Source organism: Salvelinus namaycush, unplaced genomic scaffold, assembly GCF_016432855.1.
Source record: "Salvelinus namaycush isolate Seneca unplaced genomic scaffold, SaNama_1.0 Scaffold78, whole genome shotgun sequence".
Taxonomy (NCBI): domain Eukaryota; kingdom Metazoa; phylum Chordata; class Actinopteri; order Salmoniformes; family Salmonidae; genus Salvelinus; species Salvelinus namaycush.
In genome coordinates this window covers 310,001-329,336 of record NW_024061508.1, presented here as the reverse complement: position 1 = coordinate 329,336, position 19,336 = coordinate 310,001, and the positions used below count along the sequence as shown (strand labels likewise).

Here is a 19,336-nt window from a genome sequence, read left to right as displayed (position 1 = left end):
TTACCTGTTGGCTCTGAGGTTGTTGAGCCTGGCCTCCAGGTCGTTGAGCAGGTTAACCTTCTTATAGCACTGAGAACAATATACATCCAACACATCACTGTTGTACAGGTGACACATCTTCAGAGGGGTCTGACCAGCACTACAGGGAGGGAGAGGGGGGAGACAGAGCGAGACAGAGCAAGACAGACAGACAGACAGACAGACAGACAGACAGACAGACAGACAGACAGACAGACAGACAGACAGACAGACAGACAGACAGACAGACAGACAGACAGACAGAGCGAGACAGACAGACAGAGCGAGACAGACAGACAGAGCGAGACAGAGCGAGACAGAGCGAGACAGACAGACAGACAGACAGACAGACAGACAGACAGACAGACAGACAGACAGACAGACAGACAGACAGACAGACAGACAGACAGACAGACAAGGGGGAGGGAGAGAGAGAAAGAGAGACAGAGAGACAAGGGGGGAGAGAGAGACAGAAAGAGACTAATTAGACACGGTTCTTTGTATCTGTCAATAGAGCAGAGCAATAGGTTTCCTTCCTGTTACACATGAATGGCTGAAAGGTGAAGAGCGGTTGTTGTTGTAGCATGTAAAGGGTTCTAGTGTGCAGTGTGTGTCAGTCATTGGGGGCCAACTGTCATTGATGAATGTACTGTTCGCTGTGTGAGTTTCCTCTATGTGCTACTGACCTGGAGGGCAGAGAGGAGCCGAGGTCTGAGAAGACGTTGGTGCGCGCGTCATCGTCGGGGCAAGGGCTGCTGGGAGTGTAGTCCACGTCCTCCCCCTCTCCGTAGTCCTCAAACTGCTCCTCCCCCGAGAAGACGGACGCAGAAGCCGAGCCAATCAGCTGGCCAGAACTACAGCCAATCAGAACACAAAGAACATGAGTCAACGTATGAATCAGTATGGCCCCTGTCCCAAACGGTCCCGTACTCCCCATCTCCTGGGCCCCTCAACCGTACTCCCCATCTCCTGGGCCCCTCAACCGTACTCCCCATCTCCTGGGCCCCTCAACCGTACTCCCCATCTCCTGGGCCCCTCAACCGTACTCCCCATCTCCTGGGCCCCTCAACCGTACTCCCCATCTCCTGGGCCCCTCAACCGTACTCCCCATCTCCTGGGCCCCTCAACCGTACTCCCCATCTCCTGGGCCCCTCAACCGTACTCCCCATCTCCTGGGCCCCTCAACCGTACTCCCCATCTCCTAGGCCCCTCAACCGTACTCCCCATCTCCTAGGCCCCTCAAATTCTCATCTGAACCTGGAAGACATTTCTACTGTTTTTGTTCATACCTCCCCTGTAATCAGGGACTGATTTAGACCTGGGACATCGGTGGGTGATATTAATGATCAGGGACTGATTTAGACCTGGGACACCAGGTGGGTGATATTAATGATCAGGGACTGATTTAGACCTGGGACACCAGGTGGGTGATATTAATGATCAGGGACTGATTTAGACCTGGGACACCAGGTGGGTGATATTAATGATCAGGGACTGATTTAGACCTGGGACACCAGGTGGGTGATATTAATGATCAGGGACTGATTTAGACCTGGGACACCAGGTGGGTGATATTAATGATCAGGGACTGATTTAGACCTGGGACACCAGGTGGGTGATATTAATGATCAGGGACTGATTTAGACCTGGGACACCAGGTGGGTGATATTAACTATCAGGTAGAACAGAAAACCAGCAGTACTCTGGAACTTGTTGGATAAGATTTGAATACCTCTTCCCTAGAAACTCAGAACATCTGAAAACACTGTCTGGAGTACAGCAATATGGAGCCAATTCCACCTAGCCTATCAGAGGGCCCATTCCACTTAGCCAATAGCAGTCCAACTAGTCGACAAGAAGTGCTTATGGCAGGTTGGGGCTACTACAGGCATGGTCAGATAGATCGTGGCAAAAAGCTGATTGAAAATCAATAACCGGTATAATCTGTGACATCATAACGTCACACTTACTTGTTGAACAGTCCGCCTAGCCCCTCCTCCTTCTCGTTGCTCCGCCCCCCGTCAGAGGTGTCAGAGCCCACCCCGCTCTCATTGGTGCTGTCCATGTCACAACACTCCCCCTGCTCCACACTGCAGTCTGGGTATGGACGGGTACACATGATGATGGGAGGGCCCAGTCGGGCCTCGCCATTCTGGAGCGAGAGAGAGGGGGAGGAGAGGGAGCATGGAGGGAGGGGGGATAGAGGGGAGGGGGGAGGGTAGGGGGAGAGAGAGAGGACATTAGTCAACCATCACCGTTATTCAACTCAACATGCTGAAGACAGACAGAACAGTGTTTCCTCTGCGTTGTTGTCTTGGCGGAGCACACGGCCAACTTCCAGACCCTGAACAATGAAACATTCAACATCCATCGTCTAGTAACCACAGCTAAGAGCACCCTCAGTGACCCAGCACATTCAATACAACCCAGGCAGTGATGGACCACTGGTAGGGCAAAGAAGAGTGTCTCAGAAACCCCTCCCTTCCTCCCTCTCTCTCCCCCCTCCCTCCTCCTCTCCCATCCCTCCCTCCCATCTCCTCTCCCTCTCGCTCAAGGATATCTACAGCAGCTTTAGTAAACTTGTGATTTAATGATCGCTTGTTAGTCTTCTCCACGCCTGTCTGACAGACTAACAACATCACACACACACCCTCATCATGGCCTTTAAAAAGGGATTTATGTGTAGAGTAGTTACTGTGTTGAGTATCTGTCCTGTAACAGTCTCTCTAGGGGCTGGTAATGTCTGTGTTGATTATCTGACCTGTAACAGTCTCTCTAGGGGCTAGTAATGTCTGTGTTGATTATCTGTCCTGTAACAGTCTCTCTAGGGGCTGGTAATGTCTGTGTTGATTATCTGTCCTGTAACAGTCTCTCTAGGGGCTGGTAATGTCTGTGTTGATTATCTGACCTGTAACAGTCTCTCTAGGGGCTGGTAATGTCTGTGTTGATTATCTGTCCTGTAACAGTCTCTCTAGGGGCTGGTAATGTCTGTGTTGATTATCTGACCTGTAAACAGTCTCTCTAGGGGCTGGTAATGTCTGTGTTGATTATCTGACCTGTAACAGTTTCTCTAGGGGATGGTAATGTCTGTGTTGATTATCTGGCCTGTAACAGTCTCTCTAGGGGCTGGTAATGTCTGTGTTGATTATCTGTCCTGTAACAGTCTCTCTAGGGGCTGGTAATGTCTGTGTTGATTATCTGACCTGTAACAGTCTCTCTAGGGGCTGGTAATGTCTGTGTTGATTATCTGTCCTGTAACAGTCTCTCTAGAGGCTGGTAATGTCTGTGTTGATTATCTGACCTGTAACAGTCTCTCTAGGGGCTAGTAATGTCTGTGTTGATTATCTGACCTGTAACAGTCTCTCTAGGGGCTGGTAATGTCTGTGTTGAGTATCTGGCCTGTAACAGTCTCTCTAGGGGCTGGTCATGTCTGTGTTGATTATCTGACCTGTAACAGTCTCTCTAGGGGCTGGTAATGTCTGTGTTGATTATCTGACCTGTAACAGTCTCTCTAGGGGCTGGTAATGTCTGTGTTGATTATCTGACCTGTAACAGTCTCTCTAGGGGCTGGTAATGTCTGTGTTGAGTATCTGACCTCTCTCTCTCTCTGTAATCGTTAAGGACTGGGGAGTTTTTTTGGATAAAAATAAATGGAATGGCGCTAAGCACAAGTCCTAGAGGAAAACTGGGTTCAGTCTGCTTTCCTCCACACACTGGGAGAATAATTAACCTTTCAGCAGGACAATAACCTATAACACAAGGCCAAATATACACTGGAGTTTTGACTTAAATCTTCTTGAAAAGCTATGGCAAGACATGAAAATGATTATCTAGCAATGAAAAACAACCAATTTGACAGAGCTTGAACATTTTTGAAAAGAACAAATTGGCAAATGTTGCGCAATCCAGGTGTGGAAAGCTCTTAGAGACTCACCCAGAAAAATGTACAGCTGTAATCGCTGCCAAAGGTAATTCTACAAAGTATTGACTCACGGGTGTGAATACTTAAGTAAATTAGATATTTCTGTATTTATTTTTCGATAAATGTGCTAAAATGTCTAAAAACATGTTCACTTTGTCATTATGGGGTATTGTGAACAGATGGGTGAGAAAAACAACAACAATGGAATCCATTTTGAAATCCTGCTGTAACAACAACATGTGGAATAGGTCAAAGGGTATGAATGCTTTCTGAAAGCACTGTATCCATGTGTGCATTAAGTTATTATTATTATCTGTAAGTATGGCATGTTTGGTCCTCCATAAAATACATGACATAAATGCATAATGAGGAGACATGAAGGGCGTTTTAGAGTACAGGAGTAGAGAACATTGGGGAGTGACTGGACCACTGGCCTAGATCTGTCTGCTCCTGTTCAGGAGTGTGTGTGATTGTGTGTAAATAATACATACACGTCTGTCTGGCCTCACCAGACTGCTCTACCACTGACACACACACACACACACTACATTGAATCAACATGAACATCAATGTTATTGTAATGAATGGTCGAGAGGGCAGTCCTCCTGAGAGGTTATAGAGGGGAACAGAAGGCTCTAACCTGGTTATAGAGGGGAACAGAAGGCTCTAACCTGGTTATAGAGGGGAACAGAAGGCTCTAACCTGGTTATAGAGGGGAACAGAAGGCTCTAACCTGGTTATAGAGGGGAACAGAAGGCTCTAACCTGGTTATAAAGGGGAACAGAAGGCTCTAACCTGGTTATAGAGGGGAACAGAAGGCTCTAACCTGGTTATAGAGGGGAACAGAAGGCTCTAACCTGGTTATAGAGGGGAACAGAAGGCTCTAACCTGGTTATAGAGGGGAACAGAAGGCTCTAACCTGGTTATAGAGGGGAACAGAAGGCTCTAACCTGGTTATAGAGGGGAACAGAAGGCTCTAACCTGGTTATAGAGGGGGACAGAAGGCTCTAACCTGGTTATAGAGGGGAACAGAAGGCTCTAACCTGGTTATAGAGGGGAACAGAAGGCTCTAACCTGGTTATAGAGGGGAACAGAAGGCTCTAACCTGGTTATAAAGGGGAACAGAAGGCTCTAACCTGGTTATAGAGGGGAACAAAAGGCTCTAACCTGGTTATAAAGGGGAACAGAAGGCTCTAACCTGGTTATAGAGGGGAACAGAAGACTCTAACCTGGTTATAGAGGGGAACAGAAGGCTCTAACCTGGTTATAGAGGGGAACAGAAGGCTCTAACCTGGTTATAGAGGGGAACAGAGAGGCTCTAACCTGGTTATAGAGGGGAACAGAAGGCTCCAGAGAGTCTCTAACCTGGTTATAGAGGGGAACAGAAGGCTCCAGAGAGGCTCTAACCTGGTTATAGAGGGGAACAGAAGGCTCTAACCTGGTTATAGAGGGGAACAGAAGGCTCTAACCTGGTTATAGAGGGGAACAGAGAGTCTCTAACCTGGTTATAGAGGGGAACAGAAGGCTCCAGAGAGGCTCTAACCTGGTTATAGAGGGGAACAGAAGGCTCTAACCTGGTTATAGAGGGGAACAGACGGCTCTAACCTGGTTATAGAGGGGAACAGAAGGCTCTAACCTGGTTATAGAGGGGAACAGAAGGCTCTAACCTGGTTATAGAGGGGAACAGAAGGCTCTAACCTGGTTATAGAGGGGAACAGAAGGCTCTAACCTGGTTATAGAGGGGAACAGAAGGCTCCAGAGAGGCTCTAACCTGGTTATAGAGGGGAACAGAAGGCTCCAGAGAGGCTCTAACCTGGTTATAGAGGGGAACAGAAGGCTCTAACCTGGTTATAAAGGGGAACAGAAGGCTCTAACCTGGTTATAGAGGGGAACAGAGAGGCTCTAACCTGGTTATAGAGGGGAACAGAAGGCTCCAGAGAGGCTCTAACCTGGTTATAGAGGGGAACAGAAGGCTCCAGAGAGGCTCTAACCTGGTTATAAAGGGGAACAGAAGGCTCTAACCTGGTTATAGAGGGGAACAGAGAGGCTCTAACCTGGTTATAGAGGGGAACAGAAGGCTCCAGAGAGGCTCTAACCTGGTTATAGAGGGGAACAGAAGGCTCCAGAGAGGCTCTAACCTGGTTATAGAGGGGAACAGAAGGCTCTAACCTGGTTGTAGAGGGGAACAGAAGGCTCCAGAGAGTCTCTAACCTGGTTATAGAGGGGAACAGAAGGCTCCAGAGAGGCTCTAACCTGGTTATAGAGGGGAACAGAAGGCTCCAGAGAGTCTCTAACCTGGTTATAGAGGGGAACAGAAGGCTCTAACCTGGTTATAGAGGGGAACAGAAGGCTCCAGAGAGTCTCTAACCTGGTTATAGAGGGGAACAGAAGGCTCTAACCTGGTTATAGAGGGGAACAGAAGGCTCCAGAGAGGCTCTAACCTGGTTATAGAGGGGAACAGAAGGCTCCAGAGAGTCTCTAACCTGGTTATAGAGGGGAACAGAAGGCTCTAACCTGGTTATAGAGGGGAACAGAAGGCTCCAGAGAGTCTCTAACCTGGTTATAGAGGGGAACAGAAGGCTCTAACCTGGTTATAGAGGGGAACAGAAGGCTCCAGAGAGGCTCTAACCTGGTTATAGAGGGGAACAGAAGGCTCTAACCTGGTTATAGAGGGGAACAGAAGGCTCCAGAGAGGCTCTAACCTGGTTATAGAGGGGAACAGAAGGCTCCAGAGAGGCTCTAACCTGGTTATAGAGGGGAACAGAAGGCTCTAACCTGGTTATAGAGGGGAACAGAAGGCTCTAACCTGGTTATAGAGGGGAACAGAAGGCTCCAGAGAGGCTCTAACCTGGTTATAGAGGGGAACAGAAGACTCTAACCTGGTTATAGAGGGGAACAGAAGGCTCTAACCTGGTTATAGAGGGGAACAGAAGGCTCTAACCTGGTTATAGAGGGGAACAGAAGGCTCCAGAGAGGCTCTAACCTGGTTATAGAGGGGAACAGAAGGCTCCAGAGAGGCTCTAACCTGGCTATAGAGGGGAACAGAAGGCTCTAACCTGGTTGTAGTAATGCACTTTTAAGGGAATAGGGTGATGTTCGGAATACACACTGGGAGTGTATCTAGCATTCCCATGCAGGAGGCTCAATGCTTTAGTGTGTGTGTGTGTGTGTGTGTGTGTGTGTGTGTGTGTGTTCACTCAACATAAATTATACACAGGTTTATGTCTGAACCAAGGATGGGAGACAGAGGGTAAAGGACAGAGGTCAGAGGTTTATGTCTGAACCAAGGATGGGAGACAGAGGGTAAAGGACAGAGGTCAGAGGTTTATGTCTGAACCAAGGATGGGAGACAGAGGGTAAAGGACAGAGGTCAGAGGTTGTTCTGAACCAAGGATGGGAGACAGAGGGTAAAGGACAGAGGTCAGAGGTTGTTCTGAACCAAGGATGGGAGACAGAGGGTAAAGGACAGAGGTCAGAGGTTGTTCTGAACCAAGGATGGGAGACAGAGGGTAAAGGACAGAGGTCAGAGGTTGTTCTGAACCAAGGATGGGAGACAGAGGGTAAAGGACAGAGGTCAGAGGTTGTTCTGAACCAAGGATGGGAGACAGAGGGTAAAGGACAGAGGTCAGAGGTTGTTCTGAACCAAGGATGGGAGACAGAGGGTAAAGGACAGAGGTCAGAGGTTGTTCTGAACATCCTTTCCATTCACACTAGTACCAGTCTAGACTGGCTCAGTTCACTGCAGGTGTTCACAGCAGGTGGCTGTCAAACTTTGTAACCCATTCAACCCCCCACTCCCTTTCTCTCCCTCATTCCCCTCTCTCACTCACTCCCTTTCTCTCCCTCATTCCCCTCTCTCACTCACTCCCTTTCTCTCCCTCATTCCCCTCTCTCACTCACTCCCTTTCTCTCCCTCACTCCCGTCTCTCACTCACTCCCTTTCTCTCCCTCACTCCCTTTCTCTCCCTCACTCCCTTTCTCTCCCTCACTCCCTTTCTCTCCCTCACTCCTTCACCCCCACCCACTCCTCTCTCTCTCAATCTCTTCTCCTTGTCTCCCCCCCCCCCCCCCCCCCGCCACACACACCCCACAAACACCCGTCCTCTCCTCTTTGACACCCCATCTCTCTCTCTCTCTCTCTCGTTTTCAGCTGTATCCAAGCGGCTGGTGCTGACCGCCAACAGCAGATCCCTTTACAACAAACCACACCCTCCCCATTCACACACACACACACACACACACACACACACACACACACACACAGCAGACAGCAGACAGCCCCCAAAAACCCCATTCACACACACACACACACACACACCAGACAGCCCCTAAAAACCCCATTCCCACAGACCCAGTGAATCTTCTCTGTCGACACACGTGATATGTGTGCGCGCGTGTGTGTTGCCAATTTGACCTCCAATGGCTAGTTTCTGGAGTACAGCTGCCTGCGACATTACTGCTTAAATAGCCGTTAATACCTTCACACACACGCACACACACACTACTTAGCATGTGAATAGAGTGCCCCTTTAGTTCTTAGTGGATGAACAGATAACAGCCTAACGAGAGGATCAACTAATCCAGTTATTTTAGTACAGGTGGGGAACACTGAATGGACACACACACACACACACACACACACACACACACACACACACACACACACACACACACACACACACACACACACACACACACACACACACACACACACACACACACACACACACACACACACACACACACCTGTGGAAAATCTTAGCGCAGTACATCACCTTATAGTAGACTGCAGTAAAGCTGGACACTAGGGCTAGGTGCTGTCTGGAAACTCACTATACCATATTATCACCATACTTACAGTTGAAGTCGGAAGTTTACATACACCTTAGCTAAATCCATTTAAACTCAGTTTTTCACAATTCCTGACATTTAATCCTAGTAAAAATTCCCTGTTTTAGGTCAGTTAGGATCACCACTTTATTTTAAGAATGTGAAATGTCAGAATAATAGTAGATAAATCATTCTATTTCAGCTTTTATGTCTTTCATCACATTCCCAGTGGGTCAGAAGTTTACATACACTCAATTAGTATTTGGTAGCATTGCCTTTAAATTGTTTAACTTGGGTCAAACGTTTTGGGTAGCCTTCCACAAGCTTCCCACAATAACTTGGGTGAATGTTGGCCCATTCCTCCTGACAGATCTGATGTAACTGAGTCAGGTTTGTAGTCCTCCTTGCTCACACACACTTTTTCAGTTCTGAATACAAATTTTCTATAGGATTGAGGTCAGGGCTTTGTGATGGCAAATACCTTGACTTGGTTGTCCTTAAGCCATTTTACCACAGCTTTGGAAGTATGCTTGAGGTCATTGTCCATTTGGAAGACCCATTTGCGACCAAGCTTTAACTTCCTGACTGATGTCTTGAGATGTTGCTTCAATCTATCCACATAATTTTCCTCCCTCATGTTGCCATCTATTTTGTGAAGTGCACCAGTCCCTCTTGCAGCAAAGCACCCCCACAACATGATGCTGCCACCCCCGTGCTTCACGGTTGGGATGGTATTCTTCGGCTTGCAGGCCCCCCCTTTTCCTCCAAACATAACAATGGTCATTATGGCCAAACAGTTCTATTTTTGTTTCATCAGACCAGAGGACATTTCTCCCAAAAGTACGATCTTTGTCCCCATGTGCAGCTGCAAACCATAGTCTGGCTTTTTTATGGCGGTTTTGTTGCAGTGGCTTCTTCCTTTCTAAGCGGCTTTTCAGGTTATGTCGATATAGGACTTGTTTTACTGTGGATATAGATACTTTTGTACCGGTTTCCTCCACCATCTATATCTATATCTGCATCTACATCTATATCTGCATCTACATCTATATCTGCATATACATCTATATCTATATCTACATCTATATCTGCATATACATCTATATCTGCATATACATCTATATCTATATCTGCATCTATATCTGCATATACATCTATATCTATATCTGCATCTATATCTGCATATACATCTATATCTGCATATACATCTATATCTGCATCTATATCTGCATATACATCTATCTATATCTGCATCTACATCTATATCTGCATCTACATCTATATCTGCATATACATCTATCTATATCTGCATCTATATCTGCATATACATCTATATCTATATCTGCATCTATATCTGCATCTATATCTGCATATACATCTATATCGGCATCTATATCTGCATCTATATCTACATCTATATCTGCATATACATCTTTCTCTACATCCCAAAAGGCTCCCTATTCCCTTCATAGTGCACTAAGTTTAACCGGGGCTCTATATACTAGAAAGGAAATAAAGTGCTGTTTGGGACAAAACCGATGACTGTTGCTGTGGTTTTGAAACAAGAGTGAGAAACAGAGAGAGAGACATAGAACGAAAGAAACAGAGAGAGAGAGAGACAGAGAACGACAGAAACAGAGAGAGACAGAAACAGAGAGACAGAGAGAGAGAGAGACAGAGAACGACAGAAACAGAGAGAGAGAGAAACAGAGAGACAGAGAGAGAAACAGAGACAGAGAGAGAGAGACAGAGAACGACAGAAACAGAGAGAGAGAGAAACAGAGACAGAGAGAGAGAGACAGAGAGACAGAGAGAGAAGACACAGAGTTGGAACAAAGGACGGTTTGTCTGCTGCAGCACACTCTCTCTCTCTCTCTCAATGCAGACACACTCTCTTACCGTGCAGTCCATTGCAGGGGGGCTCTCTCCTCCCCACCACTCTCTCTCTCAATGCAGACACACTCTCTTACCGTGCAGTCCATTGCAGGGGGGCTCTCTCCTCCCCACCACTCTCTCTCTCAATGCAGACACACTCTCTTACCGTGCAGTCCATTGCAGGGGGGCTCTCTCCTCTCCTCTGAAGTGTGCTGTCCATTCCTGATTCCACAGACATCCACACACATCCACACACACTGCCCAGATACGGGCAGTCCACACCCTCCTAAGTATTACTGTCTGCACGTGTGTTGTTCAGTCACAATATAGATCGTTCATACACACACATACACGTGTGTATGCCAGGTCCGAACACACACACACAGTCCAATAGGTCCAGCCCAAACAGTAGTCCTCCAATTACAATCCACAGAAATTTTGATAGAAGAAGAGCAGCGACGAACACAGTACACCAGCGCTCCAGCACTGTACCGTCAACAGACCAGCTAACACACTACTACACCAGCACTGTACCGTCAACAGACCAGCTAACACACTACTACACCAGCACTGTACCGTCAACAGACCAGCTAACACACTACACCAGCGCTGTACCGTCAACAGAACAGCTAACACACTACTACACCAGCACTGTACCGTCAACAGACCAGCTAACACACTACACCAGCACTGTACCGTCAACAGACCAGCTAACACACTACACCAGCACTGTACCGTCAACAGAACAGCTAACACACTACACCAGCACTGTACCGTCAACAGACCAGCTAACACACTACACCAGCACTGTACCGTCAACAGAACAGCTAACACACTACACCAGCACTGTACCGTCAACAGAACAGCTAACACACCCTCGCTCACACACACTGCCACTGCAGCGTGCCGGTTTGAATTTGAACACACACACCGACGCTTCGGCAACAGTTACCGGGTTAAAGCCACACCTCCCTCCCTCCTGGCTGTTGCTAGGTAACTGTTCAGCTGGGCCGGCCTCTAGCAGTGACATCAGCTAGATTGAGTCTCGCATTGCAACACACGCTCATCTCTACGTTACTTTGTAACTATAACATTGATAAGATTCCTGCTAAATGATCTGCTTTTCATAGACAAGTATTCATAGCGTGGACGTTAATATATAAACATACTTTTTCCCACATAGGTATTTCATTTGGAACAATAAGGACATTTTGTACAGAAACAAGTCTTTATGTTTTAAGAACTGGTTCAATAATCATATCCTGCTGGTGAGTCAATTTTTTAATGCAGAAGGATTGTTACTCAATTATGAGGAATTTTTATCTCGTTACAATATCCCTGTTACACCTAGAGAGTTCGCCATAGTCTTTGATGCTATTCCATCGGGAACTCTCATGTTATTTAGATGTGTAACCAGACCTCACCTTCTGGACCTACCCTCGCTTAATCCAGGTGACTCTCCAATAGGGAAAATATGTTTCTCCTTGCTCCCTCAGAACAACAGATCTATACGTGCTTTATTTCAAAGGGAGATTGTATCCATTCCTTATGTCACAAGTTACTGGAATACATTGATCACTAATATCTGTTGGGGAAAAAGTCTGGTTATTACCACACAAATACCTGCTTGTTAACAAGGTCAAAGAGTTCTCTTTCAGAATGATCCATAAGTATTACCCTGCGAATCATTACCTGAAGAAACTCAAAAAAGACATTAACATTGACTGTACTTTTTGTGTTGAGCATCCAGAAACAGTTTGGCATTTATTTTGGCTTTGTCTACATGTAAAACAATTATGGAAAGATATTCATAGCTTTATAATTGTTAATATTCTTGATGACTTTTGTTTGTTATGGGAGAATGAGCTGCTCGGTTTCCTTAACCATAATAAGGATAAAGAAAAACTATTTTACCTCATAAATCTAATTGTGCTAATAGCAAAATGTTCATATTCATAAATGTAAATTCACTAATAAAAAACCACTCTTCCGTGTTTTCTAGAAGGATTTTAAGCTGTACATTAGGACCATTCTACATTCTTCTAAGAAGAAAGCTGTTAAAACAATCAATGTGTGTGTTTCTTTTAAGGTCTTTGTATAATCTGTCATTTGTTGTTCGCCCTAGCATATGTTATCATTGTCTATTAATGTAATTACTGTATGTATACAGACTTTTCTACATTGGTAATAAAATAAAAAACTTCAATAAAAGTAAATTTAAAAAATATATATTTTAAAACACACGCTCATTTTGAACTCTTTCTTTTCATCTCGCTCTCTCCCTGCCTCACTCTTCAGCATTTCAGCCTATCCTCATGGAGACACGGAGAGGGGTGGGTTTAGCAGCATTTCAGCCTATCCTCATGGAGACACGGAGAGGGGTGGGGTTAGCAGCATTACAGCCTATCCTCATGGAGACACGGAGAGGGGTGGGGTTAGCAGCATTTCAGCCTATCCTCATGGAGACACGGAGAGGGGTGGGGTTAGCAGCATTTCAGCCTATCCTCATGGAGACACAGAGAGGGGTGGGGTTAGCAGCATTTCAGCCTATCCTCATGGAGACACGGAGAGGGGTGGGGTTAGCAGCATTTCAGCCTATCCTCATGGAGACACGGAGAGGGGTGGGGTTAGCAGCATTTCAGCCTATCCTCATGGAGACACAGAGAGGGGTGGAGTTAGAGGAATAGTCAGTTCTTGCAGTAAAAAAAAAAAAAACATCACAGAAGCTAAACAGCAGGTTGTTAAAGATTGTGCCAATAAAGTGAATCAATGATTGTAAAGGAAACAGAAAGAGTCATTATATTATAGGGAAGTGAGGAGTCTCACAGCTCACTACTTCCTGGAAGTACCAGCATGCAGGCCTTGTCTACAGGCCGTTCTGGTTATTGACATTGTAAATAAGAATTTGATCTTGGTCAAATGAAGGTTAAAACAAATGTACTTTTAGGACTTCTAAGACAGTAGCAAGACTACCGACTAGGATTTAGTGTTTACAGGACTTCTAAGACAGTAGCAAGACTACCGACTAGGATTTAGTGTTTACAGGACTTCTAAGACAGTAGCAAGACTACCAACTAGGATTTAGTGTTTACAGGACTTCTAAGACAGTAGCAAGACTACTGACTAGGATTTAGTGTTTACAGGACTCCTAAGACAGTAGCAAGACTACCGACTAGGATTTAGTGTTTACAGGACTTCTAAGACAGTAGCAAGACTACCGACTAGGATTTAGTGTTTACAGGACTTCTAAGACAGTAGCAAGACTACCAACTAGGATTTAGTGTTTACAGGACTTCTAAGACAGTAGCAAGACTACCAACTAGGATTTAGTGTTTATAGGACTTCTAAGACAGTAGCAAGACTACTGACTAGGATTTAGTTTTTACAGGACTTCTAAGACAGTAGCAAGACTACTGACAAGGATTTTGTTTTTACAGGACTTCTGAGACAGTAGCAAGACTACGGACTAGGATTTACTTTTTTAGTATTCCCTTAACACACACACGCTGTAATACTGATACATGTCAGACCAGACCAACAGAGAACCTTATTTATGTTACTGAAGGACAGACAAACAGACCAACAGAGAAACAACCTTATTTATGTAGGACAGACAAACGGAGGTCTGGGGTCCGCTCACCAACCAAGAATTCACAAAATGGGACAAACACCAAATTGAGACTCTGCAGGCAGGATTCTGCAAAATATCCTCTGTGTACAACGTTAAACACCAAATACTGCATGCAGAGCAGAGTTAGGCCGATACCCGCTAATTATCAAAATCCAGAAAAGGGACGTTTAATTCTACCACCACCTAAAAGGAAGCGATTCCCAAAACTTCCATAACAAAGCCATCACCTAGAGAGAGATTAACCTGGAGAAGAGTCCAATAAGCAAGCTGGTCCTGGGGCTCTGTTCACAAACACAAACAGACCCCACAGAGCCCCAGGACAGCAACACAATTAGACCCAAGCAAATCATGAGGAAACCACAAGATAAATTAGTTGGAAAGAATTCACCAAGAAAAACAGAGCAAACTAGAATGCTATTTGACCCTAAACAGAGAGTACACAGTGGCAGAAAACCTGACCATTGTGACTGACACAAACTTAAGGAAAGCTTTGACTATGTACAGACTCAGTGAGCATAGCCTTGCTATTGAGAAAGGCCGCCGTAGGCAAAACTGGTCCTCAAGAGAAGACAGGCTATGTGCTCACTGCCCACAAAATGAGGTGGAAACTGAGCTGTACTTCTTAACCTTCTGCCAAATGTATGACCATATTAGAGACACATATTTCCCTCAGGTTACACAGATCCACAAATAATTAGAAAACAAACCCAATCTTGCTGCCGTGTGCCATCACAGCAGCAAGATTTGAGCTGTGATGGCAAAACATTGCTGCAAACATTGTAAATACAACCCATATTTATGTTTATTTATTTGCCCTTTTGTACTTTAACATGTAAATATGACGTTTGAAATGTCTGTATTCTTCTGTTAGTGTGATGTTTACTACTCCTTTTTTCATTGTTTATTTCACTTCTGTATATTATCTATTTCACTGGCTTTTTTCAATGTAAACATGTTTTCCATGCCAATAAAGCCCTTTGAATTGAATTGAGAGAGAGAGAGAGACACACAGAGAGAGAGATAGAGAGAGAAAGGAGAGAGAGAAATGAGATAGAGCGAAAGAAAGAGAGAACATCCAGTCTTGCCATGCATACCAATTACTCCCCAAGCCAATGGCAAACACGCAGGACCCAAGCTGCTTGAGTCAGGATTAGCTGCTGTGGAGGAGAGACACTGTCTGGGAGAGACACATGAGCTTACACCTGTACAGGTACACACCTGGGCTAAGTCTACAGGTACACACCTGGGCCAAGTCTACAGGTACACACCTGGGCCAAGTCTACAGGTACACACCTGGGCCAAGTCTACAGGTACACACCTGGGCCAAGTCTACAGGTACACACCTGGGCCAAGTCTACAGGTACACACCTGGGCCAAGTCTACAGGTAGACACCTGGGCCAAGTCTACAGGTAGACACCTGGGCCAAGTCTACAGGTAGACACCTGGGCCAAGTCTACAGGTAGACACCTGGGCCAAGTCTACAGGTAGACACCTGGGCCAAGTCTACAGGTAGACACCTGGGCCAAGTCTACAGGTAGACACCTGGGCCAAGTCTACAGGTACACACCTGGGCCAAGTCTACAGGTACACACCTGGGCCAAGTCTACAGGTACACACCTGGGCCAAGTCTACATGTACACACCTGGGTCAAGTCTACAGGTACACACCTGGGCCAAGTCTACAGGTACACACCTGGGCCAAGTCTATTATTAGATGAATTCAGGAAGATCCCTCCCTGTTTCAGTCTGTTTTCTTACATTTGTTTCCTAATGAACACAACCCTGAGATGCATTCAGGTGAAGGTAAAGTCATTCTGAAGGTGATGTCTGAGTGAAGCTGTACCTGCCATTACAATAGAAGGTGATGTCTGAGTGAAGCTGTACCTGCCATTACAATAGAAGGTGATGTCTGAGTGAAGCTGTACCTGCCATTACAATAGAAGGTGATGTCTGAGTGAAGCTGTACCTGCCATTACAATAGAAGGTGATGTCTGAGTGAAGCTGTACCTGCCATTACAATAGAAGGTGATGTCTGAGTGAAGCTGTACCTGCCATTACAATAGAAGGTGATGTCTGAGTGAAGCTGTACTTACATGTACTGCTGGCTGTGTAGACATCTAAGAGGTTAGCTGGCTATGCTACAAACACTGCTACCACACCTGTCCTTCTTTCTCTCTGGTGTGTTAGGGGTTCAGAACATGTGGAGGAGGGCACACCGGCGCCACTTGTGGCAGCTTTATGTAACTGCACTTAAACAGAATACCTGCCGATGGGCCAGATTGAGGCACACCTGAGTTAACCAAGCTTTATTTTGAAACCAACATTGTTCATACCTTCACATCTGAATGGTTTCAGAGACTATCTTGATGAAATGGTACAAGCCTATGGACAAATAAAGAAAGAGAAAACCCAGTGCACAGCAGCACGTACATCCTGGTGCTGGTTTGGGCAGAACAACCAGTATTCACAAGAGTAAAAACCCACTCACTACAAACCACAGGATGAACATAATAACAGCTGCTATAGATCCATCTGTCTCCCTGACCTGTCTGTCTCTGTCTCCCTGACCTGCCTGTCTCTGTCTCCCTGACCTGTCTGTTTCTGTCTCCCTGACTTGTCTGTCTCCCTGACCTGTCTGTCTCTGTCTCCCTGACCTGTCTGTCTCCCTGACCTGTCTGTCTCTGTCTCCCTGACCTGTCTGTCTCTGTCTCCCTGACCTGTCTGTCTCTGTCTCCCTGACCTGTCTGTTTCTGTCTCCCTGACTTGTCTGTCTCTGTCTCCTTGGCCTGTCTGTTTCTGTCTCCCTGGCCTGTCTGTCTCTGTCTCCCTGGCCTGTCTGTCTCTGTCTCCTTGAATGTGACTGATATCCTCCCTCCTCCTCGAGACCACTGATATTCCACGGCTGAGCATCCAAAATGCAAGCTGTGCACCAACCCTGATCCCATCCATGACTTCTGACCTTTCTTCGTACTGTATCCCATTTATTGATTTATTTTGTTTTCTTGAATTTCCTGATGTATAAGCAATTCAGCTTTCAGCTGCCATGTTTACTGGAATAAACTAAACTAATCCCCACTCAGATCCCAAACCAGGCATAATGAACTACTGGGTTCAGATCCCAGACCAGCTATAATGAACTACTGGGTTCAGATCCCAGACCAGCTATAATTAACTACAGGGTTCAGATCCCAGACCAGGCATAATGAACTACTGGGTTCAGATCCCAGACCAGGCATAATGAACTACTGGGTTCAGATCCCAGACCAGCTATAATGAACTACTGGGTTCAGATCCCAGACCAGGCATAATGAACTACTGGGTTCAGATCCCAGACCAGGTATAATGAACTACTGGGTTCAGATCCCAGACCAGCTATAATGAACTACTGGGTTCAGATCCCAGACCAGCTATAATGAACTACTGGGTTCAGATCCCAGACCAGGTATAATGAACTACTGGGTTCAGATCCCAGACCAGCTATAATGAACTACTGGGTTCAGATCCCAGACCAGCTATAATGAACTACTGGGTTCATATCCCAGACCAGGTAGTATGAACTACTGGGTTCAGATCCCAGACCAGCTATAATGAACTACTGGGTTCAGATCCCAGACCAGCTATAATTAACTACAGGGTTCAGATCCCAGACCAGCTATAATGAACTACTGGGTTCAGATCCCAGACCAGGTATAATTAACTACTGGGTTCAGATCCCAGACCAGGTATAATGAACTACTGGGTTCAGATCCCAGACCAGGCATAATGAACTACTGGGTTCAGATCCCAGACCAGCTATAATGAACTACAGGGTTCAGATCCCAGACCAGCTATAATGAACTACTGGGTTCAGATACCAGACCAGCTATAATGAACTACTGGGTTCAGATCCCATACCAGGTAGTATGAACTACTGGGTTCAGATCCCAGACCAGGTATAATGAACTACTGGGTTCAGATCCCAGACCAGGTATAATGAACTACTGGGTTCAGATCCCAGACCAGGCATAACGAACTACTGGGTTCAGATCCCAGACCAGCTATAATGAACTACAGGGTTCAGATCCCAGACCAGCTATAATGAACTACTGGGTTCAGATACCAGACCAGCTATAATGAACTACTGGGTTCAGATCCCATACCAGGTAGTATGAACTACTGGGTTCAGATCCCAGACCAGGCATAATGAACTACTGGGTTCAGATCCCAGACCAGCTATAATGAACTACAGGGTTCAGATCCCAGACCAGCTATAATGAACTACTGGGTTCAGATCCCAGACCAGGTATAATGAACTACTGGGTTCAGATCCCAGACCAGGTAGTATGAACTACTGGGTTCAGATCCCAGACCAGCTATAATGAACTACTGGGTTCAGATCCCAGACCAGCTATAATGAACTACTGGGTTCAGATCCCAGACCAGCTATAATGAACTACTGGGTTCAGATCCCATACCAGGTAGTATGAACTACTGGGTTCAGATCCCAGACCAGGTATAATGAACTACTGGGTTCAGATCCCAGACCAGGCATAATGAACTACTGGGTTCAGATCCCAGACCAGCTATAATGAACTACAGGGTTCAGATCCCAGACCAGCTATAATGAACTACTGGGTTCAGATACCAGACCAGCTATAATGAACTACTGGGTTCAGATCCCATACCAGGTAGTATGAACTACTGGGTTCAGATCCCAGACCAGGTATAATGAACTACTGGGTTCAGATCCCAGACCAGGTATAATGAACTACTGGGTTCAGATCCCAGACCAGGCATAACGAACTACTGGGTTCAGATCCCAGACCAGCTATAATGAACTACAGGGTTCAGATCCCAGACCAGCTATAATGAACTACTGGGTTCAGATACCAGACCAGCTATAATGAACTACTGGGTTCAGATCCCATACCAGGTAGTATGAACTACTGGGTTCAGATCCCAGACCAGGCATAATGAACTACTGGGTTCAGATCCCAGACCAGCTATAATGAACTACAGGGTTCAGATCCCAGACCAGCTATAATGAACTACTGGGTTCAGATCCCAGACCAGGTATAATG

The 19,336-nt window shown here is 46.0% G+C and overlaps 1 protein-coding gene across 1 annotated transcript in view; it reads right to left on the bottom strand.

Moving 5' to 3' along the window:
• LOC120042780 (rab11 family-interacting protein 4A-like) overlaps positions 1 to 19,336 on the bottom strand; it is a 56,948-nt gene continuing 37,612 nt past the window's right edge. Inside the window, exons 4-6 of the mRNA XM_038987584.1 lie at positions 1,989 to 2,170; positions 705 to 872; positions 1 to 139 (exon numbers count right to left, since the gene is read on the bottom strand). Of these exons, the coding sequence (XP_038843512.1) occupies positions 1 to 139; positions 705 to 872; positions 1,989 to 2,170 (489 nt within the window). The remainder of the gene's footprint in view (positions 140 to 704; positions 873 to 1,988; positions 2,171 to 19,336) is intronic.